Source organism: Rhinopithecus bieti, unplaced genomic scaffold, assembly GCF_001698545.2.
Source record: "Rhinopithecus bieti isolate Rb0 unplaced genomic scaffold, ASM169854v2 scaffold_1673, whole genome shotgun sequence".
Lineage (NCBI taxonomy): Eukaryota > Metazoa > Chordata > Mammalia > Primates > Cercopithecidae > Rhinopithecus > Rhinopithecus bieti.
In genome coordinates, this window is record NW_016804690.1 from 1,177,899 (window position 1) to 1,204,410 (window position 26,512).

General features: G+C 41.9%; 1 protein-coding gene across 4 annotated transcripts in view; it reads left to right on the plus strand.

Annotated features, from left to right (window-relative positions):
- The window catches only part of SUSD4 (sushi domain containing 4), a 150,125-nt gene that overhangs the window by 71,190 nt on the left and 52,423 nt on the right, over positions 1-26,512 (plus strand). For 3 of the 4 annotated variants that reach the window (XM_017869955.1, XM_017869956.1, XM_017869958.1), the window contains exon 3: positions 10,874-11,086. In XM_017869955.1, coding sequence (XP_017725444.1) covers positions 10,874-11,086 — 213 coding nt within the window. Of the gene's footprint in view, positions 1-10,005; positions 10,152-10,873; positions 11,087-26,512 lie in introns of those variants that run through there. The other variant, XM_017869957.1, reaches the window with a different exon arrangement.

Genomic DNA, 26,512 nt, shown 5'->3' on the forward strand with positions numbered 1-26,512 from the left:
TTTGTTGATGGAGTGAATATATAAACAGATTATAATTTTTCTTTCTTCATCTCTATTTTTTAAAATTATTTTGTCTCCTTCCCTTTTCTTTTTAAAAACCAAGAGCCGAAGTTTTCCCAAACAGAGATTGTTTAGACTGGAACAGCTGTCAAGGAACACTAAATAATGATCTTGTTATGGACATATGTGTTATCAATGTTTTTGAGATAGGGTCTTGCTCTGTTGCCCAGGCTGGGGTGTAGTGGCAAAATCAGACCATAGCTCATGATAGCCTCGAACTCCTGGGCTCAAGTGATCTTCCCACTTCAGCCTCCTGAGTAGCTAGGACTATGGGAGCATACCACCATGCCCAGATAATTTTAATTTTATTTATTTATTTATTTAGAGATGTGGTCTTGTTTGCGGAGGCTGATCTGAAACTCCTAGACTTAAGCAAAGTGATGAATTTTTATAAAACAATCGCATTTCCTTATTGATGTTAGTTGTAGTTTTCACAGTGTGTCTGTATCTCCTGCTGTTTTTAGTGCCTGCTGGTTCTAGGACATTCTCTTATTCTCCTGGGCCACACGAGCATCTCCTTCAGAGGCAGGTTAGTTTGGATGTGCTTTTCTTGTGCTCCATCTCTTTGACAGTTGAGGTATTCCCAGGCAGCCCTAGGGTCTGGGTTAGTCAGTCTTTCTAACATTTTCTGGAAAATGTTTGGCAGCCCCTGAGCTACCTATCATTGGGGCAGGGGGCCCTCAGAATGTTTGAGCCTGACCTTGGTTAGGGTGAATCTCCAGAACATGTAGAACTTCTCTAGACTCAGGCTCAGGAGGAGTCTTCCATCTATTGTTGGTACAGACACACACCTGGAAGCAATGTCAGGATGGACATTGGTGGCAAGAGCATGGATCAGCCTGAAGTACAGTTGACTGCAAAGTGGCTGGAAATTTCTGGCATGCCAGACAGTTCTGTGTTGTCAGACCACTAACAGCCAGGAGCACTGTGTTTTGAAATATTAGTGTTAGAGACTTGGTTTATTTGTTTAATAGGTTTTGCCTAATATGATTTCCTTATTGTTGCCTCTTTTCTTCGTCTTCTTGTCATTGCTGATGCCTTGGTCTAGATACAATATTAGCTCAAATAGTTGCTGGGCATTTGTCTTACTCTGGGTAAGTCAGGCTATCATTGGACATGTTCATTTATGAGTTAAGGTCTGTATTAGTCCGTTCTCACACTGCTATAAAGACATACTTGAGACTGGGTAATTTATAAAGAAAAGAGGTTTAATTGTGCTCATAGTTCTGCAGGCTGTATAGGCTTCTGCTTCTGGGTAGGCCTCAGGAAACTTACAATCATGGTGGAAGGCAAAGGGGAAGCAGGTGCGTCTTACATGGCTGGAGCAGCAGGAAGAGAAAGCAAAGGGGAAGGTGCCACACACTTTTAAACAACTTGTGAGAACTCTATCAGGAGACAGCACTGGGGGATGGTGCTAAACCATTAGAAACCACCCCTATGTTCCAATCACCTCCCACCAGGCCCCACCTCCAACACTGGGGATTATAGTTCAACATGAGATTTGGGTGGCCACATGGAGCCAAACCATATCAGGTCATTCTAAGAGCAAGGGATTTTGAGGTGATGGGAAACTCAAGGTGGTGTAAGGTGAGGTGTGTGTTGGCAGTAAGGAGATGGTTAAAAGGCCCCTCATCAATAGATCCTCCAGAGCCGACACGATTCATTTTAGTTTGTGTCCTTTACTAACATGCCCAGATGACTAAACTTTGTCTTTAAAAATAGGCAAGATTATTTGAAGTTTTTCCTCTCATGGGACAGAAAGATTCCTTCCCCAGCATAAAGGGTTATTGATGCACAGAGATATTTTGCCAGTTGAGTGGTTTACCTGCTTTGCTGGTGATGAGAAAAAGGCAGATCTTAGTCTATGGGAAGCTAGATGAGAATGTTTAAAAGTAAGGAGGGGAAAAGCCTTAAGTGGGTCAAGAAGGGACTTCTTCAAGTTTATCACGTCCTTCTCTCTTTATTTTACTGCTGGGGGCAATACGTACTCCAGTCTCTAGAACTAGCTCTATTTCATGAAACCAATATCTGACTTAGGTTGTGTTCTCCCCAAGAACACCATTCATCCCCAGGAATATGGTACAGACCATGCTGTGGTCAATAGATGTTTGAGAACTGATTGCGTGGATTCTGGGATGTTTTAAGTGACAAGTCAGGATCCTGGGCCCCATCACACTGTGACTGTGTGCTAGGAGGTGTGGGCTTTGGGGGAAACATGAGGATTGTATTGTATAGAATCATTAAATATTACAGCATTGCTATTTGCTCAGCCCTGTTTTAACAGATACAAAGACTCAAAAACATTTTAAACTGTTCTTTTCCTAAAGAGTTTATATAATATCATGAAGATCTGAGTCATTCACAAACTGAGATATGATAGGAAAAGGCTAAGTAGAGACAACATCGTTAGCAGCAAGAACATTGGACTGCAAGTCAGAAGCCTCAGAGTTTAGTCCCAGCCCCATGCTTAGCTGTTAGAGTGATTTTTCAGTTAGAATAACCCAAAAGATTGCTTTTCACACCTTTCATTTTTATGATTCTTTTAAAAGACTTCTTATGTTGTTCACAGCCTCAGTGTCCTCTTCTGGGGGGTCAAGCTAGATGACCTCTAGAGTGGCTTTAATGGCAACTGTGTGACTGATAGTGCTATTGCGGGATGGGGATGGGCATGCTTTGGGGTTGGTCTTGATTCCAGTGAGCATTTGCAAGCCCATCTGTTTAAACTTTCACAGGGATGCCCTTTTTCGCTACTCCTGCTCTCACTAAGTCAGTGCATACAAAATCAATTTTTGTGTGTATATCCTGTTTCTTCCTCCAAAGCCTCATATAGCAGTTTACAGAGAAATGGAAACCCAGCCTTAGTTCTAAATTGATTTGGCTACATTTGATACACTCTTCCTCTCTAGAATATGACTTTTCAGTTATCATAACCCAAAAGATTGCTTTTCACACCTCTTTCATTTTTATGATTATTTTTAAAGACTTCTTATGTTGCTCACAGTAAAGGTGGTGGGTTTCAGCAGGCTCAAAAGTAATCCAACCAGAAGTGTCAAGATCTTATAAAGAAACTGAGGGTTTCTTTGCGTGAGAAGAGAGGGGCACTCTCAATCCCTGTTATTCACACAGTTTCTGGTTAGGAGAAAAGAAAGAGGGGATTTCAGCCTTCATTGAAAAGCAGAGTGCAAATTACAATACTGCCCCTGATTTGTTCCAGAGGTCACAAATGCTGGGCAGGAAAATGGGTGCCAGTGACGGTGATGCCAGTAATGGAGAGGGTGTGTCAGCCCCAGGGAGTACTGCAGGCCAGGACCCTGCCCCTGGGCTGCTCTGACCCCAGGACCCAGGTGCTTTCCCCACTAGATGACTGCTTACCGGAACTCAGGGATCCAGAGAGAGAGAGCATCCTCTAGGTGGAGGGACATTCAGCATATGTGTCATTCACATTTGTAAAGTACTCTAGTATTTTAGGGAAACTGTATGAGTTTGGGTTCTCCAGAAAAACAGAACCAGTAGGAGGACAGATAGATGTCTCCTTGGAGACCCAGGAGAGCCAGTAGTATAGTTCCAGCTTAAGTCCAAAGGCCTGAGACCCAGGAGAGCCAATGATGTAAGTTCCTGTCTGAGCTCCAGTCCAAAGACAGAAGAAGATCAATGTCCTTGAAGACAGTCAGGCAGAGAGAAGAGAATTCTCCCTTACTCAGCCATTTGTTCTATTGAGGCGTTGGACAAATTGGATGAGGCCCACCCACCTTAGGGAGGATAATCTGCCTATCTCCGTCTACCAATTCAAATATTCATCTCATCTAGAAACACCCTCACACATACATCCAGAATCATGTTTGACTAATGTCTGGGCACCCTGTGGCCCAGTCAAACTGACACATAAAATGAACCATCACAAAGGCTATCTCTTATATATATAAGTGCTCCACTCTGAATTAAATTTAGGAAGAACTGCTAAAGGATGCCACTTCTGAGGGCTGATTAAAATGGAATGTTTTCTTCTCCTCCCACTCCCCTCAAAAACAAACATATTGGAATCATTCTGTGAACTCTTTTCTCTTCTCCAAACTGTGACTACTTAGTTCTTATGCGTGAGCAGAATATGAAGAATGGGAAGGAAATAGGTTGGGACTTTGAGAATACTGGTTCCTAGGATAAGATGATTTGAATGGGCCTGCATACAAATGATTTTCCACTCTGCTTCCCTAACACCTACACCAGCCCACTCCTTAATGGATATGTTATTTGAGGGGGCTGATCATCATCATTATGGAAGGACACTGTCAGAACAGCTCTTCAGAAAAATGACCCAGGCTGGGAATTGATCTGCTAGGGGATAATTTGAAAAGTAGAATTTGAAGCTCTGGCAGGCCCTAGAAAATTACTATCTTGCTCAATGGAATTAGTTGACCAAGATGAAGAATATTTTCTTCTTGTACCATCTTATCTTCTGATGGCTCTCTTTTCCCCACTTATTCTTAATTCCCTGTTCTGTGCCAACGATTGGAGCCCATGGCCGGCAGCATTCCTGATCCTCAGTGCTGTCAGGAACAGAAACAGTCAGAGGTTAACTATGCTTACTTGAAAACAGAGGAAGTGCATGGGAATGTTCTTTTAAAGGGAAAGGAATAAGCACAGAAAGAGTACAGAATTAAATTCATGAGGAAATTGTGCAGCTGTCACGTTGTAACTTCCATGAAACTTTCATCATTTATTTATCAGTGTAGGAGTCATTTTTCTGATGGATTCAGGGCTGGATCTTCAGTTCTCCCTTGAATTGTCTGTCCTTCTCTGAGAGAGGACAGCTTTATGGCAAAGAGTGGGGGATACAACCAGCTGAGGAGTCTGTATGCTGAAAGGCATGCTGAAAGCTGCTAACAAACAAGGTAGTTTTCAGCATGCCTTGTTTGTTAGCAGAGGGTGACTGGTCAAAAAATGTGTGTTGGGGAACTTAGATGTCTCAGTCAAATCCCTCACATAGACCCACCTCTGGGCCCCCATACTGGAGAGGGAGGAAGAGGCCTAAAGTGTTTGGAGCTGTGGATTGGGAGAAGTTTATAAAAAGTAATTAAGGGATATAGTCTACTCAGGTTGGGAGAAGAGAGAAAGGTGAAAGGGTGTTAGGAGAGAGTGTGTCTGTGCTATAGGAGGGCATTTCACATCTCCCTTGTCTGTAGAAATCATAAGCTCCTGGGACTGTCAGTGCCATTGTTGTTACTGTTTGGTGGGTGGAGGTGGTTCCAGATGGGTCCAACAGGGTAGTTGGCATGAGGCCCCATCCATCCATCCATCCATCCATCCATCCATCCATCCATTCATTCATCTATCTGTTTATCCACCCATCCAGTCCAACCCATCCATCCATCCATTCGTCCATCCATCCATCTAGTGATGCATCCATTCATCTATCTATCCATTTATCTATTCACCCATCCAGACAGCCATTCATCTATTCATTCATCCATCCACCCATTTATTCACCCATATATCCACCCATTCACCCATCCATCCATTTATCCATCTATTCATCTACCCATTTATCCATTCACCTAGCCAACCAGCCAGCCATTCATCTATTCATCTATCCATTCACCCATGTATCCACCCATTCATCCATCTGTCCATCCATCCATCCATCCATCCATCCATCCATCCATCCATCCCTGGCTTTATCCTTCATTAGCAACACTTGTAGACTGTCTGCTTTATACCACACAAACATGCCAGATGCTGAGGAGGTGAAGACTAAGATGTACTCTTTCCCCCCAGGAGTTCACAGCCCAGTGGGGGAGACCACTAAGTAGAGCAGTGATGATGGTCAGAGTGAGGAACACTGAGAGAGGTGAGCCCAGGGTGTGTTGATGAGAAGAGAGGCCTCCTATTCAGACTCTGCAGGGGAGTTTGGAAGGCTCTCTGGAAGAGACACTATTTCAGCTGTGTCCTGGATGATAAGTACATTATTGGGAAAACTTTCCCTTGGTAGAGGTTCTGGCATGACTTCCCTTCCTGCTTCAGTGGGAGACAAGCCCTTTATTCAGGGCCTGGGTCACCTTCCAGCCCACATTCAGGTGGGGACAACTAACCCCACCTGCCTCCCCCTCACTTGTCTTCATCCACAGCCTTTTATTTTACAGTGTTTTACTTCCTGCTGTGTAGAGACACATTCAGATCTCTTTCATGTTAAAATTTTAATACAACAATAATAAAAACTCTCCCTTGGCCCTAGTCCATGAACAGCTGCCTCCCTATGTTCTTCTGTTCACAGTAAGCATCCTGAAAGAGCATTTCCTACATACTGTGTCACCATTCCCTCTCCACACGTTGGCAGACAGGCTTCCTCCCCAGGGACAGTCCTTTCCTGTCCCTGCAGCTGCCTGGGCAGTGGTCCCAGTGTTCTGTGTCTTCAGTTAGTGGATGCTTTCAGATCTTTACTTAGTTGACCAATGGGTCACATTGATGTGGCTGTCCATTTCTTCCTTCCTGAAACTGTTTTCCTTGCTTTGGGAACACTGGTTAGGTCTTTCTTCTTGATTGTCCTGGATTTTCCATGCCCTTTATATTAGTCCGTTCTCACACTGCTATAAGGACGTACCTGAGACTTGATAAATTATAAAGGAAAGAGGTTTCATTGATTCATAGTTCCACAGGACCAGGGTGGCCTCAGGAAACTCACAACCATGGCAGAAGGGAAAGCAAACGCGTCCTTCTTCACATGGCGGCGGGAAGAAGAAATGCAGAGCAAGGAGGGGAAAGTCCCTTATAAAACCATCAGATCTCATGAGAACTCACTCACTATCACAAGAACAGCATGGAGGTAACCACCCCATAATTCAATTACTTCCTACCTGGTCCGTCCCATCACATGTGGGGATTATGAGAACTACAGTTCAAGATGAGATTTGGGTGGGGACACAGCCAAACTATATCGTCCTTTCTGGGTGTCCCTTATTTGTGTGTCCTCAGCTGCTCCTCCCTTCACATTATGCTAGTTCCAGGAGGGCATGCCCACCCATGCCTTGGACTGCTACCTGTACGTGGATACACAGCACAGGGCATGCAGAACTTCTGGCTCATGCTCCAGCTGATGGCTAGACATCTATACCTGGCATCCTCAAGAACTTAGACTCACCACACTCCACACTGAACTCTTCCCCCTTCTCCCTGGGCCCACTCTTCATCTTGTTCTGTTAATCTGAGCGCATGGCACCACTGTCTACCCTGACATTGATGCCAGAACCAGGAAGGTATCCTGGATGCCTCTCTCCTGTCTCACTCCCACTGTCACTCCCCTATCCAGGAGGTCACCAGGTTTTGTGACTCTGTGTCCTTAATGTCTCTGTAATCCTCTCGGTTCCACTGTCTCTGCCTTGTTTCTGACTCACCTGGAGTACTGCAGGAGCCTTGAAATTCCACAGTTCTCAAATGTCTGCCCTCAGACAAGTGCTAGACTGGCTGTCCAAGAGTAACCTCACCCCACCCCATGCAGAGAGAGCCAGGCTCAATTGATCAAACTGCCTTTGATAAAGCTGCCCAATGACCCTGAGGCGCAGCTGGTGTCCTGGAAGCCATTTCAAATTATCTTCCCACCCTTTTCCTGGTCTGTAGCCATCAGTCCTTCACATGGGCACCAGAGAGATCATTCTAAAATGCGAATCTGATCCTAGTCACTTCCCTGCTCAAAACTCTCAGTCTTGACCCCGGTGCCCCTCTCTCCCACATCGAATCCAAACACTGAGCTAACACAGAGCTTCCACAGTCTGCCTCCATCTCTTTCCCTTCCTTTATCCCCACAGCCCCACCCCTAGCAGGCACCCTGTCCCCAGCTGGCAGAACCACCTCTTTCCTAACAGGTGCTGGGCAGCTTCCCACCTCCATACCTTCCAACCTGTACCCACAGCACCCTTCTTCCCTTCTGGCTACTCTTCACAAGGATCCCACTCAATGCTTGCAGAAGTTCCCATCCTCTGTTATGGCACACTCATCTTGTCCTTCTGTTGCCACCCATTGACTGATACATGTGCCCTACCCCAATATTATGAGAGCTGACACTGGTTCTATTTGACTTAGTATGAGAGAGAATGACTTTCACCTATGGACAGCCAGAAACGTCCAGATTACCCAGGTTTCAGGGCTCTGGATAGCTGTGCTTCTAGGCCTTCTAAACTATATAATACCATGAATTCCACTGCTGCTAATTTTTCCACCTCAATAGCATCACGAATATATGTTTCAATATATGTACACAGCAGGCCCTCCCTTATTCTTGGCCCTAGCTATAGCCCATGACATCCATGTTTGCTTATCTGCCTTCATCCCACCTATCTGGGCACAAAATGTCTTAGACCTCTTCCTCCCCCCAACATCTAGTCAGTTGATAAGGGGAGCCTGAAACCCCTGGCTCAGTACCATCATGAATATGTATTTCAATATTCATGATATTCATAAATACATGTTTCAGTATTCATGATGGTACTGAGGTAGAAAAACTAGCAGCAATAAAATGGGCATGAGATTGCCCTTCCTTCCAGATGGAAGGAAATGATTGACATCCATCATTTAGGAACCACTTGATAATCTAGAATACTTTCCCCCAAATTAAAAACATGCAGCCATCATTTAATGACTTTCAAATACCCCTCTGCTGGGCTACAACACAACTTGTGCTACCGGGGTATTCAGTCCCAACAGAGCAGCAGCAGGAGGGCTGAGAAGGCTGGGTGCTGTCTCCTTTGTAAAAGCATCATCAGTTTGGTAAAATATCAGACCTGATCCTACTTAGTAAGTACAAGTGTCAGATGTGGATGCTGTGCCCTCCTCCTGCCTGCCTTCAAATGGCTTTTCCCTCCCCCCAATTCTTTGTCACCTCTGCACAAAGTGAGCACTGTAACAATGACTTCTGGGCATCCTGCCAGTGCCATGCCTCCTGTGCTGTGTGGCTTTCAGCACAGCAACACTGGTAGAGGGTCTAGCATCGTAAGTCAGGTGGGGAGGGAAGCCAGTGAATCCTACACAAGCACATAAAAGCTGGGGTGGGGGAATTCACCTGCCGCTGAGGAACTTTTGCAAGCGCAGTATGTTAGAGAAAACCAGATATCTTATGAGTTCGATATCTGGGCATCACCTGGAAACCAGGTAAACCTTGCAAGATCCCCAGTGATACTTACTGTCTCCAAGGTCTGGGTTGAGACTTCCCCATTACATCTTGATGGTGTCCAGCCTGACCTGGCACTAGCAGGCTGTGCTGGGGGTGGGGATGGATGGGCACACCAATCCCCATCTACATAGAGTTATGCATATTTGTTCTTGGTACCCATTCAGTAAGGATTTGTCTATTGATTTTGTGACTAAGAGAATGGAGTAGAATGCCTCTGTAGGGCTCAGGAGTTTCTTGTTCTGGAGTTTGCATTCCTCCCTTTGAGGACACGGTTAGAGCATTATGCACACAGCAGACCCTCCTTTATCGCTGGCCCTCGCTGTGGCTCATGACATCTGTGTTTGTTTCAGGGATCTGCCTTCATCTAAGCTATCTGGGCACAAAATCTCTTAGATCCCTCACTCAGCCCAACATCTGGTCAGTTGAAAATTGGGGCCTGGAACCCAAGTGTCCCAAGTTTGGAGCATTTAGAGTGAGGACACATTAGGAGCATTATGCACATAGCAGACCCTCCCTTTTCCTTGGCCCTAGCCATGGCTCATGACATCCATGTTTGCTTATCTGCATTCATCTCAGCTGTCTGGGCACACAATTTCCTGAGTCTCCTCCTCACTCCAACATCCAGTCAGTTGACAAGGGGAGCCTAGAACCCAGGTGTCCCAGACACCAGCATCCTCCTTGTGTCTCCACTGCTCTCAGCCCATCACCCCTTACCCATACCCTTGCTTGCTCTCCTGCCTGAGCTTCTGGGCTCTCTCTCTTTCAGTCAGTCCCTCAAGCTGCTGTCCTCCAACCTCATTTATTCATTCAGCAAACTCGTATGGAGCACTGAATAGAGAGGACACTGTGGTAGATTCTGGGGATGTCAAGATGGAGTCACAGGACTTGTTCTTGGAGGACTTACAGCCTGGGATGAGAGGCAGCTGTTCTGCAGGTAATTCAGCACAGAGCTGTGTTCACGCTACAGCAGTGGAACAAAGTAGAGATGAGGCAGGCAAAGAGTGGAATTAATAAAGGCAGCCGGGTGGAGAGGAAACTTGAATAGGTCTTGAGGAGTGAGTGTTCCCCTGGCAGATAGCGGTAGGGGTAAGAGAAAGAGGAAGGGCATTCCCAGCCACCCCTACCATATACCCTGGGTTATAACTACATTCCACTTGTTGCTCCCTAAACACACCCTGCCATCTTCCAGTCCCCAACCATTCGTTGTTCATGCCATTTCCACCATTAGAAAACCACCCATGCCTCCCTGCATAGAGTTCTGTCTTGAAATTTCACCCCTTCCTCAAGGCCAGGCTCAGATGCCATCTCCTTGAATCTCTCCCACCCACTTTTCCTTCCTCAACTCTTTTCAGCATTTTGTACATCTTTTATGGCACTTGTCATGTGAAATCCTTTTTGTCTGTTTCCTTCTCCCTCCTACTGTAACTTCCTTGAAAGGCTAACTTGGCCATTGAGCAGAAAACTCTACTCAGTGCTTTTCTGAGCAAAGAGCTCAGCAGAGTGGAATGCGCACTAAAATGGCCTTGGCTTTGTTGGTGGGGTAACTGGAGTGTCCAAGGCGTATAACATCATGCAGGGTCTGCCATTTATGTAGGAAGGCCCTTGGCATTGGAAGAACATATTCACAGGCACCTTTTCCTCTCTTTGTTGATGTAGGGTTCGATGACCTTCAAGTGTGTGCTGACCCCGGCGTTCCCGAGAATGGCTTCAGGACCCCCAGTGGAGGGGTTTTCTTTGAAGGCTCTGTAACGCGATTTCACTGCCAAGACGGATTCAAGCTGAAAGGCGCTACAAAGAGACTGTGTATGAAGTATTTTAATGGAACCCTAGGCTGGATCCCAAGTGATAAGTCCATCTGTGTGCAAGCAGGTAAAGTGCCTACCTCTCCACGGAAGCTGCTTACCTGGCTCAAGTTGCACGGCCACAGGGGTGCCGGGCTGTGTGACAGCTCAATACCCTGGGCTCTTCTCTCTGATGCAGGGCTGCATCTGCATGCTGACCAGAAAGCAGGAGTGTGTAATGAGGGCTGAGATAGAGGGTTAATTTATCTCTGCATTAGAAGTAATACTCTTTTTTCCTCTATCTCAATTACAATCTAATTTATCACCATTTTTGTCAACGCAAGAGAGCAACTCAGATAACATTAGGGGTATTTATTATTAGGCTGCCAACTCAGCACTCATTTTCATGTTACTCAATAAAATGTGCAGTAAATATACTGTGCAAAAACTGTATTTAGTCATACAGAAGATGTGCGTTGCTCAGAGGATTAAATCAATTACTACTTATCAGTTCTGTGTTAGATGTGATTCATTTAGGAAAAGAAGGAACTGTGACAAGCAGTGACAGATTGACAAGGTAGACATTTATTTCTAGCAATTATCCCTAAATGAATTGGTAGTGACAAGATATTCATTTACTTCTGGCAATTACCCCACATCTGTTGGTTGAAACAACTTTATATACTTTTTTTGTTTTTACTTTATGTAGATACATTCAGACTTTTAAAAAATGCATGGAGTTTAACTAATTAGAATGTCAAATTGTTGATGAAAAATCTCAGAAGACCAGCAGGGCTAAAGTTGGAATAGGCATGAATCAAGAATTAATTCTGGTCCCAAATTTCCATGTAGCACAGAACTTATATTTCACTGAGTTCATTAGAAATTAGTTTCAGTTTCTTTTAACACTGATTTTGTTTTGGAATGGAGTTTTTATAATAATATGGAAACTATTGTCATGATTTAGTGTATATTTCCTTTATGAAACTTTTTACTTTTAAATAATTTAATAACTTTTTTTTTTTTTTTGAGATAAGGTCTCCCTCTGTCATCCAAGCTAGAGTGCAGTGGCACGATCTCGGCTCACTGCAACCTCCACCGGGCTCAAATGATCCTCCCACCTCAGTCTCCCAAGTAGTTGGGACTACAGGCATGCGCCACCATGCCCAGCTAATTTTTGTATTTTTTGTAGAGATGAGGTTTCACCATGTTGCCCAGGTTAGTCTCAAACTCCTGAGCTCATGCAATCCACCGGCCTCGCTTCCCAAAGTGCTGGGATTACAGGCATGAGCCATGGCACCCAGCCATGATAAGCATTTTATAAGTGCCTATTTTGCTCCTCCTTCTGGAAATTGTAAAGGATGGATAAGATGGTGTCTTGCCCTTAAAGTACTTGCTATCTTTGCTTTTATTTTCAAGGTATAAGAAAAAGCCATAATAAATATAATAAAGACTTAAAGTTTTTAAAAATAAGTTCATTTTTTCCTCTTTCATGCAGCCTGTGCAAGCTGTGGTTTCCCTGAGATTCTATTTAAAGTTTACTTGGTTCATATATATATATATATAGACTTCCCTGCCAACACCTATGGCCTACGTTACCCAGTGCTTTAAAAACAGTCAAGCTTAGGAACATCAGAGAACAGAGAAAACCAAAATAGTCTTCTTAAATATTGTCCAGAGATGAAGGCCTTCTGTTAAGCTTCTTTCCAACCCTATACATAACTAGGTACCATGTAGTCATTCCAAGAAAGGGAGTGAGAAATCACCTTAGAGTAGGGGGCTTCTGTTGTACTGGTCTGCATGTATCATTCTTTTTTCTTTTTTTCTCTACTTATTTAATGGAATTCATTTATAGTTCTTAACACTCAGCCCCAGATGTGCAGGGAGGGTCTTCTACATAGGCACGGCAGCAGGGAGTTAGCTTTTTTATTAGGCAACCGCAAATAAGACCACGTGTGTCCAAAGGACATTCCAGTCATGATGTGCTCCAATCGTTTTTGGAAGTTTGGAAGAGCAGATACTGCCTTTCTAAGTACAATGGTGTATTTATTTTTAATTTGAATGGTAATTTTGTTGGTCTTTGAAAGATCTGTATAAAGAGATTGTTTGTGTTGCCCTGATGGTAGAGAAAGTCATGATTGTTAACACTCTAGGCTTTCTTTATTCTATGTGGTTTATAGGGGGCTGGAGGGAGACCTAGAAGTCTATACCACTGATGTCACATAGCAGTGAAAAAGCTAAACTTTCAGAATGTCTTTTTACTGCTTTGTAAATTGCCATGCTCCCTGCTCAGGATTTGTTCTGGGCAAATAGTAAGGGCTGCTGAATTCATTTGTTATCCTTGCCAAGTAATTCTTAGAAGGCTAATGAATTTCTGGAATGGTGGTAATAATAGTAACAATAATAATTTATCACATTGTTATAGGTCATTAAAGTTTAAAAGTGCTTTCAGATTCACTATTTCATTTTTGTGAATTTTCAGATTCGCAATTGTTTCATGCACAACAATTCTACAAATTAGTCTTATTGTTTCCTGATTAGGAAACTGAGGCTCAGAGAGGCTCACTCACTTTGTTAAGGTCACACAGTTGATGAGTAAGCAGTCTGGCTAGAGTTAATCCCAAACCAGCATTGTTTTTCCTCTACAAGGTTGAGTCTAAGCTTCTTTATGACACAACAGCCCCACTCTAATCTGTTACACAAGAGCACCTTGTTACAACAAATGACATCATCCAGGTTTGGAGTTGAAGGAACTCAGAGAAATCATATAATTCAAGCCCTCATTCCAATTTAGTTTTTATTTGACCTATAGAGAAACTGAGTCTCAAATAAGGTGAGAGCCTTCCCAGAGTTAAATGACAATTTAGGGAAAGACCTTTTGCAGCCCCCGGGCTTGTCACTGTTACCTGGACTCCTTTCATGCCATGGGTCAGTCCTGTCTGAGATGCAGAGTTTTTAAAAACTAAGTTCATATCCATTAAAATGCTTTATGACAGTAAAGTGCTCTAGAGAAGCAAGGTGGTACTGGGCAACTGTTCTCCTGGGTGCGCACAGATCCCTCTCTTTTACTCCCACATCATCTTGCTACATGTACAGCCATTCCCCCTTTTCACATGGCCTCCTCCTTCCAATTCAAATTGCTTCTTCCAAGTGAACTCAATTTATAGAGGTCTGAATTTACAGAACTGAATGAATTCACTTTGTGGCCCCCAAAGTCTCCAACCTGAGAGATGTCTGTGCTTCTTCAAGCTGCTTCTGCAAGACTGGAGCCTGCATGACCCCAAGCATGGTTGAAAATGTCTATGGCCCAGGGAACAGAGGAGGTGACATATATGGTGGAGAGGAGACCCTAGAATTGGCAAAGGACTGAAAATACACCCTGTGGGCACAGGGCTGCTAACCTAGTAAGTACAGTGACTAAAGGCCAGGGTGCTGGCCACCATTTGGGCCACTTCCTTTCCAAAACCAACTCAATTATGTCTACTTGGGGATACTTTTCCAGAGTAAACATACCCCTTTCCTACATTTCATAAGAAAAGACAGAGGTGAAGCAAGATTGCCTTTCCTGAATTCACTTTACAAGCACTTACTCAACACATACATCCTCAGGAGATAAAAAATGCTGCATCCTCACTGAAGCCCTTGCTGCAGAGAGTAGCTGTCAGACTTTGTGTGGTGATGAACTTCGGTTTGTACATCATAAATAATTAGCACATTTAAAAAGTAAACATCTTAAAGAGACTAAAATGGAATCAATTCAGGATTCATTTATATTGTGAACAACTACTATATGAGAGAAAGGAGAGAAGAATCAACCTATGTCTTGCCAAAATCCGCTGTCATCATTGATGAAAATATTTCCTTATTTAACCATCTTTTGGGCTACAGAGTTCATCTCAGCCCTTATGGCATTGGCTATACTGGCTAGATAGGAGTTTTTGGTTTTGTTTCTTAAATAGAGAACCAAGTAACTGATTGCACTCTGCTCTTGGTTCGGGTGACAGTCTTATGTAGGCTATGAGATAATGTTGTACAGCACCCAAATTCCTCCTCCCTTAGGATTCAGTTCCTGGGAAGGGTGGTGTATTAGTCCATTTTCACACTGCTATAAAGATACTACCTGAGACTGGGTAATTTATCAAGAAAAGAGGTTTAATTGACTCGCAGTTCTTCATGGCTGGGGAGGCCTCAGAAAACTTACACTCATGGCAGAAGGCAAAGGGGAAGCAAAGCACATCTTACATGGTGGCAGGAAGAGAGAGAGCACACAGGGAAAACCCCCGCTTTTAAAACCATCAGATCTCATGAACACTCCCTCATTACTACGAGAACAGCGTGGGGGAAACCGCTCCATTGATCCCATCACCTCCCACCAGGTCTCTCCCTCAACACATGGGGATTACAATTCTAGATGAAATTTGGGTGGGTACACAGAGCCAAACCATATCAGGCGGTTATGACGTTTTTAAAGCCAAATCCCTCTAGCAGGGCTTCAGCACCTTGATAGATTCAGGGTGTTCCTTGAACACCTTTGGGTATAGACAACATGTTCCTTGTGCAGAAAGACAACTCTCTTTTCTTCTTTGAGTTTCCTCTTTGCAGGGGGAGTGTGCTTTTGGAGACTAAACTGGAGCCTGCTGCAGACTTAAATTTTATGAAATGAGATTTTAATGTTGAAGGACTTTTTAATAGAGCTTTTCTCTGTAAGGTGGAAGAAGACCCTTCCTCTTTTTATCTAACCATTTTCCTTGAGCAGTTTTGAGAATAGTCACTGGTTGCATTGGTCACTTGGTTTTAAGTAAACTTCAGATAAATCCATATTAAGCGAATAAAGTATTTTCATGAAGCTGGAGTCCCATAGGTCTGTCAGACAGCTTGTTTAAGTGAGAGTCTTAAACAAATAGATTCCCAGAGTACCTTAAAACCACTGCAGGGCTCTTAATCCCAGCATAAGGTCCTTAAGAGAACTTATGGGGCCTCCACAGAGCAGCAGTTGCTTTTAAAATGAACTGCCTAAACAGAAGACTTTCTCAGGAAATTCTTCCTCTGTAGTTGGCCAGTCAATTCCTTTGAGTGGGAGAGGAGCAGAGGGGTCAAGCAGAAGGATTGTTGAAACTGCACATTTAATGTACCTTCAAAAGCTACCTCTGGGCTGGGTGCAGTGGCTCATGCCTGTAATCTCAACTCTTTGACAGGCTGAGGCGGGCGCATCACTGGAGGCCAGAAGTTCGAGACCAGCCTGGCCAACATGGTGAAACCTCGTCTTTACTAAAAATACAAAAATTAACCAGGTATGGTGGCTCACGCCCATGATCCCAGCTACTCTGAGAGGCCAAGGCATGAGAATTGCTTGAACCCAGGAGGCAGAGGTTACAGTGAACCGATATTGTGCCACTGTACTCCAGCCTGAGCTACAGAACGAGACTCTGCCTCAAAAACAAAAACAAACAAAAATGGTACCTCCATAAGTCAAGCCCATCCCTGGGATGGTTTTCCTTGTTCTGAGAGCAGACACCCACCAATGTAGCCACAGGCTCTGGCTCGAAATCCTGGATCCAACCTACACAACCAGAAGAGCAAGGCTTCAAGATGTGGCCATGGAGTGGAGGGAAACATGGCTTGTCTTCGTGAGATTCACCTAACAACGCAAAGAACAAGCTCATCCAACCTTGCAGTGCTTCCCTAGGGAGAGGTTCCTTTATCTGAAAGGGAGATGTAGGCACAAATGACACGCTTGAGACAGTCTACATATGATGGCCAGCCCCAGGCACTTGCTCAATGTTATTATTTATTACCTGCGTATCCAAGCAGGCAATTCCCATCCATGAAAGGGAGGCCCAATGGCAGCTCCATTTTCCTTGCCTGTCTTCTTTAGTCACTTGGCCATGAGTGTGTTGGAGCCCATTGCCTCTGTCTTTGCCTGATGCTCCCCACAACCTTTAGACAGGTGGTCCGGTTAAGATTTGCATTTCTCAGGCCGGCTGCAGTGGCTCATGCCTATAATCCCAGTGCTTTGGGAGGCCAAGGCAGGTGGATCAACTTGAAGCCAGAAGTTCTAGACCAGCCTGGCCAATATGGCAAAACCCCGTCTCTACTGAAAACAGAAAAAATTAGCTGGGCATGGTGGTGTGTACCTGTAGTCCCATCTTCTCCCAGGTGGGCCTTTGCCCATGGATATTCACACTGAGTTCCTTTAGCTGATTTTTTTCTTCAGACTTTTTGTTTTTAACTTTTATTTTAGGTTCAAGGATACCTGTGCAGGTTTGTTATATAGATAAATTGTGTGTCTTGGAGGTTTGGTATACAGATTATTTTGTTACATAACAAGCCTAGTACCCCATAGGTAGTTTTTGATCCTCTCCTCTCTCCCACTCTTCACCCTCAGGTAATTCCTGGTGTGTGCTATTCCCCACTTTGTGTCCACATGTTATTGTTTAGCGCTCACTTGTAAGTGAGAACATGAGGTATTTGTTTTTCTGTTCCTGTGTTAGTTTGCTTGGGATAATGGCCTCCAGCTCTATCCATACTGCAGCAAAGAACATGATCTTGTTCTTTTTTATGGCTGCATAGTATTTCATGGTGTATGTGAACCATGTTTTCTGGCCTTTTACTGCTTTTGCTGACATTTGGGTTCCATTGTTAATCATTTACACACAAGGAAAGCAAATGGGTACTCTTTCCTTCCACATTTCTGATTGGCTTAGTGCATACCTTATAATTGCTTTGGCCACGATTAATATTGTCAGTACAGTTGAATCTGAGTTCTCTATGAGGCATTGTGAATTGAGTTGCCTGTCCAAAGTCATGTATTTTGGGGATGCTGACAAAGATGGACAGGGATTCAGAGAGGCAGCAGTTGAAGGAGAGGGAGGAACATCCGTAGACATCTGTCCAGAACCTGGCCCCATCCCCAGTCACTGAAGGCAAAGCTTCCCTTGGTGTTCCTGCCCACCCCAACATGTATCCCTCTTCCTGGTCTGCATGTTGCCCTTGTTTTCCTTTCCCCGGCGAGACTGCAGTGTTTTAAGGAGATGTCTGTCATACGGTTTAGGTACCTATGTTTTATTTTTAATTTTATTTTTTAAATTGACATATAATTATACATATTTATGGCATACATAGTGGTGTTTTAATACATATACATGTAATGGTCAGATCAGGGCAATTCACATGTCCATCATCACGAATATTTATTATTTCCTTGTGTTGGGAACATTCAATATCTTCCTCCTTGTGATTTGAAACTATGTAACATGTTATTGTTGACCATAGTTATTCTACAGAGCTATAGAACTCTAGAACTTATTCCCCCTATCTGGCTGTGACTTTATATTCTTTAAGAAATCTCTCCCACCCTTTCCCCTATCCTTCCCAGCCTCTAATATCCTCTTCTATTTTTTACTTGTATGAGATCAATCTGTGTTAGCTTCCACATATGAGTGAGAACATGCAGTATTTAACTTTCTATTCCTGGCTTATTAAAATAAGCCTTAAAATAATGTCCCCCAGTTCCATCCATGTTGCCGTGAATGACAACATTTTATCCTTTTTTATGGATGAATAGTATTCCATGGCATTTATATACCACATTTTCTTTATCCATTCATCTACTGTTGAATACCTAGGTTGATTCCATATCTTGGCTATTGTGAATAGTGCTGCGATAAACATGCTTATGCTCTATATACATCATCTTCTTTAATTACTACAGCAACCCTGCAAAGTAGGTTCTACAACCTTATTTTACAGATGAGAAAGTGAAGGCTCTGAGAGGGTGAATTTCCCATAGTCTCCTTGGTAGTGACAGAGTTGGGATTCAAATTTGAGTTTTTTTTCCGGTATGGTCATCTCACCTGACCAAACATGATTTTTCCCAGGTGAGGGGAAGGGAGGGAAGGCAGGTGACACATTATAATGGCCCCAGGCCCATACTCCTTTAGGGAGGGATCTCATTACCAACACACTTGGTGAGAATCTGTTCCTGCAAGGGACTGGTTCTTAAAGTATGTGCCAAGGACTATCTGCATCAGAACTTAGGAAAAGTACATATTTAGACCTTCTGCATTAGAATGCTAAGGGTGGGGCCAAGGAATCTGCATTTAAAAAAAATCTCCCAGCTGATTCTTACACATAAAAATGTTTGAGACTCACTGATTCAGGGATATGGTCTGATACTGCTTTGTAAGAAGGGAGAATAACATAATTTTCTCTAGTGTTCAACAAAGATCCTTAGAGATGATTAATTCTTAGAATCAGAAATGTCAGTGTTGTCATTTTCCAAATGGAGACACTGAAGCCTATAAGAGCTTTAGTGACTTATAGAAGTCACACAGCAGGAAAGCTGGGAACTGGACCAGTGTCTTGAGTCCTTGTCCAGTGCTCTTTCTGTATCCTGGTGGTCTGCAACCCGGGTTGCCTGTCAGGATCACTTGCAGAACCTTTAAAAATAAAAGTGCCTGAGATCCACTTCAAGTGACTCTATTTTAGTTGTTCTGGGTAGTGGGAGCCCAGGCATAGGTATTTCAACTGGTGCCTGGGCACAACCAGGGATCTCTTTTCAAGGGATCCAAGGTAATTTCAGTGTGCAACCAGGTATCCCTTCCAACTGTGCTTTTTGTCCCAGGCTCCCTGGTTACCTGATTGTGGCTAATGGTGGCATAGAGCACGGAAGGAGGAGCTGTTCCTGCCACAGCTCCAGTTTGCACTGTTTCCATGCTTAACCCTTCTTTGTCTCGGTTTCTTGCAGAGTGCAAAAAGGAAAAAAAAAATCATTCATTCATCAAGCATTATTTTTAAGTACTCGCTAAAATATTTTGGCTCCCATAGACCTGACCAGGATTGCTATAAAAGATGAATAATTTGATGTTAGGAAGTTTCTTTGAGCTTCCCGGGGAAAAGGTGCAATGTGCGTTTAAGTATTATTATTACATTATAAATTTTTAGTTAAAAGATTCAGCTCGACTCTCATAAGCTAAAGCTGGCAGTAAAATTGGCAGATAACTCCTTTATTCATTGAAACTGTGGGGTGCAGACATTTTTCAAAAGTGGGGTGGTCATACTCATGTTTTGCAGTTACTCATATATTAAGTGAGCTGTCTTCCAGCTCCAGAGGCTTCATCAAAACAGATAGATGCTTTAAAAATATTTTATTTAGGATTTTTTTTTCCTCATTTGCATTCTCTATCATCTAAAATTTCTTTCTTGTTGCCTTAGATGTGAATTATCAGAAACAACAGCCTATGCCCACAAGGGCAAGTATTTGCATGTCTTCCCCCAAGATACTCTGTCCTCATTTTCCACCTCCTAAGAAGGGAAGGAGCAGAGGGATGCTTCTACCTGTCCCCAGGACCACTGTCATTTCTTATTTATGCTGCTGTTAACAGAAGCCACTGCTCTCCTGTACTCACTCCCTTGTGACTTCCATGTGAGTTTAGTTTTTGTTTTCTGAAAGATTTATTTAACTTAAATGTGGCCAGACTTGAAAGCAAAAAAAAATCCATAGGAAATAATATCAAGTCAGGCCGAGGTAGATCCCACAAATATAAGTGACAGAAATGACCAGTTATCATGGTTGCAAGATGACGCGTGGACCGCCACAGACAAGGGTTTTCAAGCCTGTGCAACCAAGCCCCCAGTAAGTACAGAAGGAATGTCCAGATCTTGGCAGTGTTACTCCTGAACCAGCTGCCTCAGGCAGTCTTGCATACATGAGTGCTGAGACCTCACCCTTTCTGTACAAGGGCTGTGGAGGTAAGGAGTTGCTTGGAATCCCAGAATTGTCAGGCAAATGGAGAACAACAACATCATCAGCGCATACACAGATCCTTGTCAGATCCTGTAGGAAGGTCATGCAATGACTGTTAGCAACCTTGAACACCAAACTGATGGGGGATTTCCCCAGAAAGCAGTTTTTCACAAGCTTGCAACTGAAACTATCCAGAATTATGTTGGCTACTTATGAAAATGCAGACCTACCCCCACTGGGGTCCTTCCAAACCCACTGCAGATGAAATTCATCTTCTCTCATACCAGTCTTTGAGCAGTTTGGGGGCCGACCGAGGCTTCCAGGCAGCATCTTGTGAGTCCTATTTACTGATTCAGATCTCCATGGAACCCCATGCTGGGTCTGCAAGAGTGTGAGGCCTCGGTGTGCCTTGGTGTCCCAGCTTACTCGGATTAGATTCTGTTCTTTATTACATTTGTCGGAGACAGCTGCTAAGAGATGGGCCAGGGCTTGTTAAATTCCGAGCCAGCCTTTGAGTTTTGATTGCTATTCTTCAGTCTATTCGGTCATCCAGACTGACTTTGCGTATCCCAGCACATGGTGGTTCTCAATGTTTGACTTCATGGTAATTGCCAGGGGAGGGGCGGGGAGCCATAAAAAAAGGCACATTTCCAGGCCCCAAGCTCAGATGCTTGTATGCAACAAAGAATCAGAATTTACCAGGCATTTCCAGGTGATTCTCATGTTGTTGAGCCTAGAGGATTCCTTGAGATGCTTACCATGTGCACTCTATGAGCAGAGCATGAAGACGTGGGGTAGAACCTCTGGAATTCATCAGCCCATGAGAAGGGCATTTGACTGCCTTCTTTTATTTTTCTTGTGAGTTCACCTCTGGCCTCTAAGTGCTTTCTGTCACTTCCTTGTTGTTGAACTTTCCAGAAGGTGGAAAGTGACCTTAAAGTTTCTTTAAAGATAAAATAATTAAAATTGGGTTTATTAAGAGAAAAGCAAGAAATCAGGTTAGATTTGCCTTCTAGGACAAAACTCTGAATCAAACCCAGTTTCTCCAACAACCTACATAACCTACATTCAGAGGTCAAATTGTCTTCTGAAAATTTTCTGGCAAATATTTGAGGTTTTCTGCTTTTGAGAATTTCAGCACCTCCCCCAATGTGTTTAGTCGTTCATTCCCCAAAATTCTGTTCAGCACTCTCTACTTGCCAGGCCCAGAGGCTCCAGATGAGGTGGAAAGACAGCTACATAGGCAGTGATGTCCTTGTTCTTCTTTCTCGATAAATTTTATTGTTGTTTTAACTTTTAAAAAATGTATGAAATAAAACACATATAGAAGTGTACACAGCACTGAACAGTCCAATGAACTGTCACAAAGCAACACCACTGTCACTATTATTCAGGTGAAGACATAGGACATTGCTAGTACCCCAGAAGCCCCCACTGGATCACTGCCTCTTCTCCCTCTCAGAGGGAGAGAGTAGCAAGAGTCACTTCCTATGATAATTACTTAGCCCAGAAGCATGTGTTTCTAAACATGATACTATTTTAAGTTTAATGTGCTTTTGCCTTATTTTTAAGTTTATATACATGAAATTATAGAGGAAGGATTACTTGACATTTATGAAATCTATGCATGTTAATGCATGTAACTGTGATTTTATCATTTTCATTGCTGCATTGTGTTCTATTACATGAATATACCGTAACTGGAACATTCTGATGTTAATGGAAATTTGTGGGTTTTTTTTCAATTGGCTTTTGTTACAAATAATGCTGTTATGAGCATGTTTGAATACACCTCTTGGTGAATACACACTCACATTTCTATTGGCTATTCATCTAAGAGTGGATTTGCTGAGGCGTAGGAGATGCATTTGTTCCTTGTTAATAGCTACTATCCTCTTTCCAAAGTGGTTGTACCAATTTACCCTCACCAGCAAAATACACTGCTTGCCAACACTTGGTATTATCAATATTTTAGCCATCTGGTAAGTATGTAGTAGTATCTCCTGGTTTTAATGCACATTTCCGTGGTGAATAATGAGGTTGAGCATCTTTTTGTGTTTTTTGGCCAGCTTGTTACTCTCTCTCTCTTCTGAAGTGCCTGTTTAATTCACTTGCCCATTTATCTGTTATCTGTCTTTTCCTTATTGATTTTTAGGAGTTTTTACCTACACTGAATACAGATCCTTTGTTGGTGACAGGTGCTGATCTTCTGATTTTATGTTTTTACTTGCATCTTCAGTGTCTTTGATTGGGCAGAAGACCTTAATTTTAATGTAGTCAAATTTATTAATCTTTTTCTCTATGTTGGTCTTTTTATTGTCTTCTTTAAACAATGTTTTCCAATACTGACCTCATGAAGGCATTCTCCTATACAATCTTCTCAGAACATCATTATTATGACTTTCACGTTTAGATCTGCAGTCCATCTGGACTTGATTTGTGTGTATAATATAATCTAGCACCATTTATTAAAAAATCTGTCTTCTCCCACTGCTCTCAGTCATAAGACAGATTTCCTTTTTCAGGACTCTGTTCTGGTCCATTGGTCTTTATCTATCTTTGCATCAGTTCCATACCATTTTAATTACTGTAGCTTTATCATAAGTCTTGAATTCTGGTGGAGCAAGTTTTCTTCCAGACTGTCTTGGTTCTTCTTGGCCTTTTGTATTTCCATATAAATTTTAGAATTAGCATGTCAATTGTCAGAACAAATCTGAATTTTAAATATAGCTTACCGAGTTTACAGCCGAATTAGAGGAAATAATGCCTTTACAATATGGAGTTTTTCAATCAGGGAACATGGAATATTCCCCCATTTATTTAGGGCTTTACAGTTTTTCTCAATAATGTTTCCAGTTTTCTGAACAAATGTCTTACATGTCTTTTGTTAGATTTATGTCCTAGGAATTCAAATTTGTTTATGTCATTGATAAATATTTTAAATTTTGTTTTTAAATTAACATGTAGAAATTCATACATGCTAAACCATTTTACTGTTTATCTGCGTAAATTCTTTTGGGTTTTACTCCATACCCATTCATGTGATGTGTGAATAATACAAGTTTAATTTCTTTCTGATCGTGATACCTTATGTTTCCTTTCATTACACTTCTGCTTTGGTTAAGAACTCCAGTGTGATGCTGGATGCAAGCAGGAAGAATGAACTTCGTAGTCTTCTTTTCAATTTCAAATGGAATGCTTTCAATATTTTTGTTACAGTCTTTAAAAATACATTCTTTGTTATGTTAAGGGTGTTTTCAATTTCTAGCTCATTATGATTTTTTAAAATATGAATGAATGTTAAATTTTATCAAATACTTTTTCACATCTATTAAGATACTTTTTTTATTCTGTTAATGTAGCAAGTCGTATTGATTGTCAAACATTAACCCAATTTAGCATTCTTGAAATAAATCCAACTTGTGATGTATTTTCTTTTTTATTTGTTGCAGGATTTTGTTTGTGAATATTTTAAGTTTTGCTTCTATGTTAAGATGGATTGGCCTAAATTTTTCTTTCTTTGTAATGTTCTTGTCAGGCTTTACAATCAAGGTTAGGCTGCACTCATAAAATAAATTGATGTTGTCCTTCAGAATAGAACACTGAAAGAGTTTGTATCAGACTGGCGCTATTTCTTCCTTAAGTATTTAGTAAAATTCATTCAGAAGCCTCCTAGACCTGGAGTTTTCTTTGTGGGAAGGCTTTTCATTTTGAATTTGGTTTATTTAACATTTTATAGGAGTGCAACTATTTTCTGTTTCTTCTTGTGTCCATGCTGGTAAATTATACAGTTTTTGTTTGTTTATTTGTTTTAGGAATTTAACTCCATTTAAATTTTCTTATTTCTTGGTGCAAAGTTTTTGTAACATTCTCTCATTTTTTAAAATATGGGATTTGTAATGGTGTCCTTTTTTTATTCTTACATGGTTATGTGTGCTTATCTCTCTTTGTTTCTTGATCAGTTTCACTAGTGATTTATCAATTTTTTTTTGTATTTCAAAGAACCAACTTTTGGTTTTGTTGATCCTGTCTTATCTATGTTTCTTCTCTGTTTCATTAATGCTCACTGTTGTTTTTGTGATTTATTTCCATGTGTTTTCTTTGAGTTTAATTGTCCTTTCTCTAACTTTCTATCAAGATTCTTGATTTTTGATACTTAATAATAATTCTAAATTTGTACACATCTAATAATATACTTCAAAATATATAAAGCAAAAGTTAATAAACTTTAAGGACAAATCCATAATCACAGTGAGAACTTTAACCCCTCCTCCCTTAGAAATTTATAGAACAAGCAGGAAAAATTTAAAAAACGAAATAAGAATCTAGAAAACTTGAACAATGTGATTTCCAAAGTGGACCTAAGCAACTGCAATATACTCTTGATTTTTAGATATTTTCCTTTTTCTAATATGTACATTTATGCTTATAGGGAAATATAGCTATAGTTTTATCTGCATAGCCTATATTTCAGTATGTAGTATTGTTACTCAGTTCAACATATTTTCCATTTTATTATGTATTTTGGACTCATAGGTTGTTTAGAAAGGTATTACTCAGTTTCCCAACATATGGAGATTTTCTAATTATTCATTTCTATCTTAATTTCATTGTGACCAGAAAAAAAAAGCTCTATAATTTCATTCTTTTGAAATTTTTTTGAGACTTTCTTTATTGCCCAGGTATGGTCATTTTTTGTAAATGTTCCACGTGTGCTTAGAAGAATGTGTAGCAGTCTCAGTCCCTCCAAGTGAACAGCTAAGAACCCACAAATAATTGCCCTCAATGTGTTAAATATAGAAATGAATGCTTTAAATAATAAAATACAAATCTACTAGTTGCCTTTGTCAACCACAAATAAATAAAATATTCCAATCTATGCACCAGACAAAGTCATTAAGTACAAGAAGCATGCTTATTATAATAACTTTTCTTTGATCAAGTGTCTTTCATGGGGCTTTTTCTCAGTGGGTTTAAACCAGGGCCTAACTACATTCAGCTGCAAGCCACAAGGTCTTGAGTGTCTGGTTCCAATGCTTCTTCAGGTTTCAAAGAGTCAATATGCTTTAAATGTAAAAGAAACAACCTGGACCAGCCCTGCTCCCAAAGCAAAACTATCCCACATGGTAGTGCCTCCTATTCTATGAAGCATTCTCTCTCTCCAGTCATCTCTGAAGAGCATCCATTCTTGCCCTTCATTTTCTCTGCCTTTTGTTAATTGCTGATGGTCAAATCATTTGTCTCAATTGGTTTCATTCAGCTTCTTCAGCCTGATCCTGAGTAAACTGGTGGTTGCGACAGTGTTCTCTGAGCTGTGCTGGAATGACAGTTCTTTAGAACAGCAGAAGTGTGGAACGGCACTGATATTGAACAGTGCTCCTGAGGGATGTTAGTGGATAGTAAGTGAAAAAAGCATTCTATGGTACTAAGTTCAGAGTCCCCAAGATCACCCTCACTTCTGATACCAGCTATAAGTCTGGGCTCCCCAAGACCACCATCAGGTTCAAAAATTCATTAGGACTCAGGAACTCAGACTCACAGAACTCGGGAAAACTAATTCTACTTGTGGCTAAGGCTTTTTACAATGAAAGGACTTAGATTAAATCAGCCAAGGGAAGAGGTGCATAGGGCAGGGTCCAGGAGTCACCAAACATGAGCTTTCAGTTGTTCTCTTCCAGTGGGGCTATATGGACAGCACCTCTTTTTTCCAGCAACAGTGTATGACAATATACACGCAGTGTTGACAACCAGGGAAACTCACCAAACTTT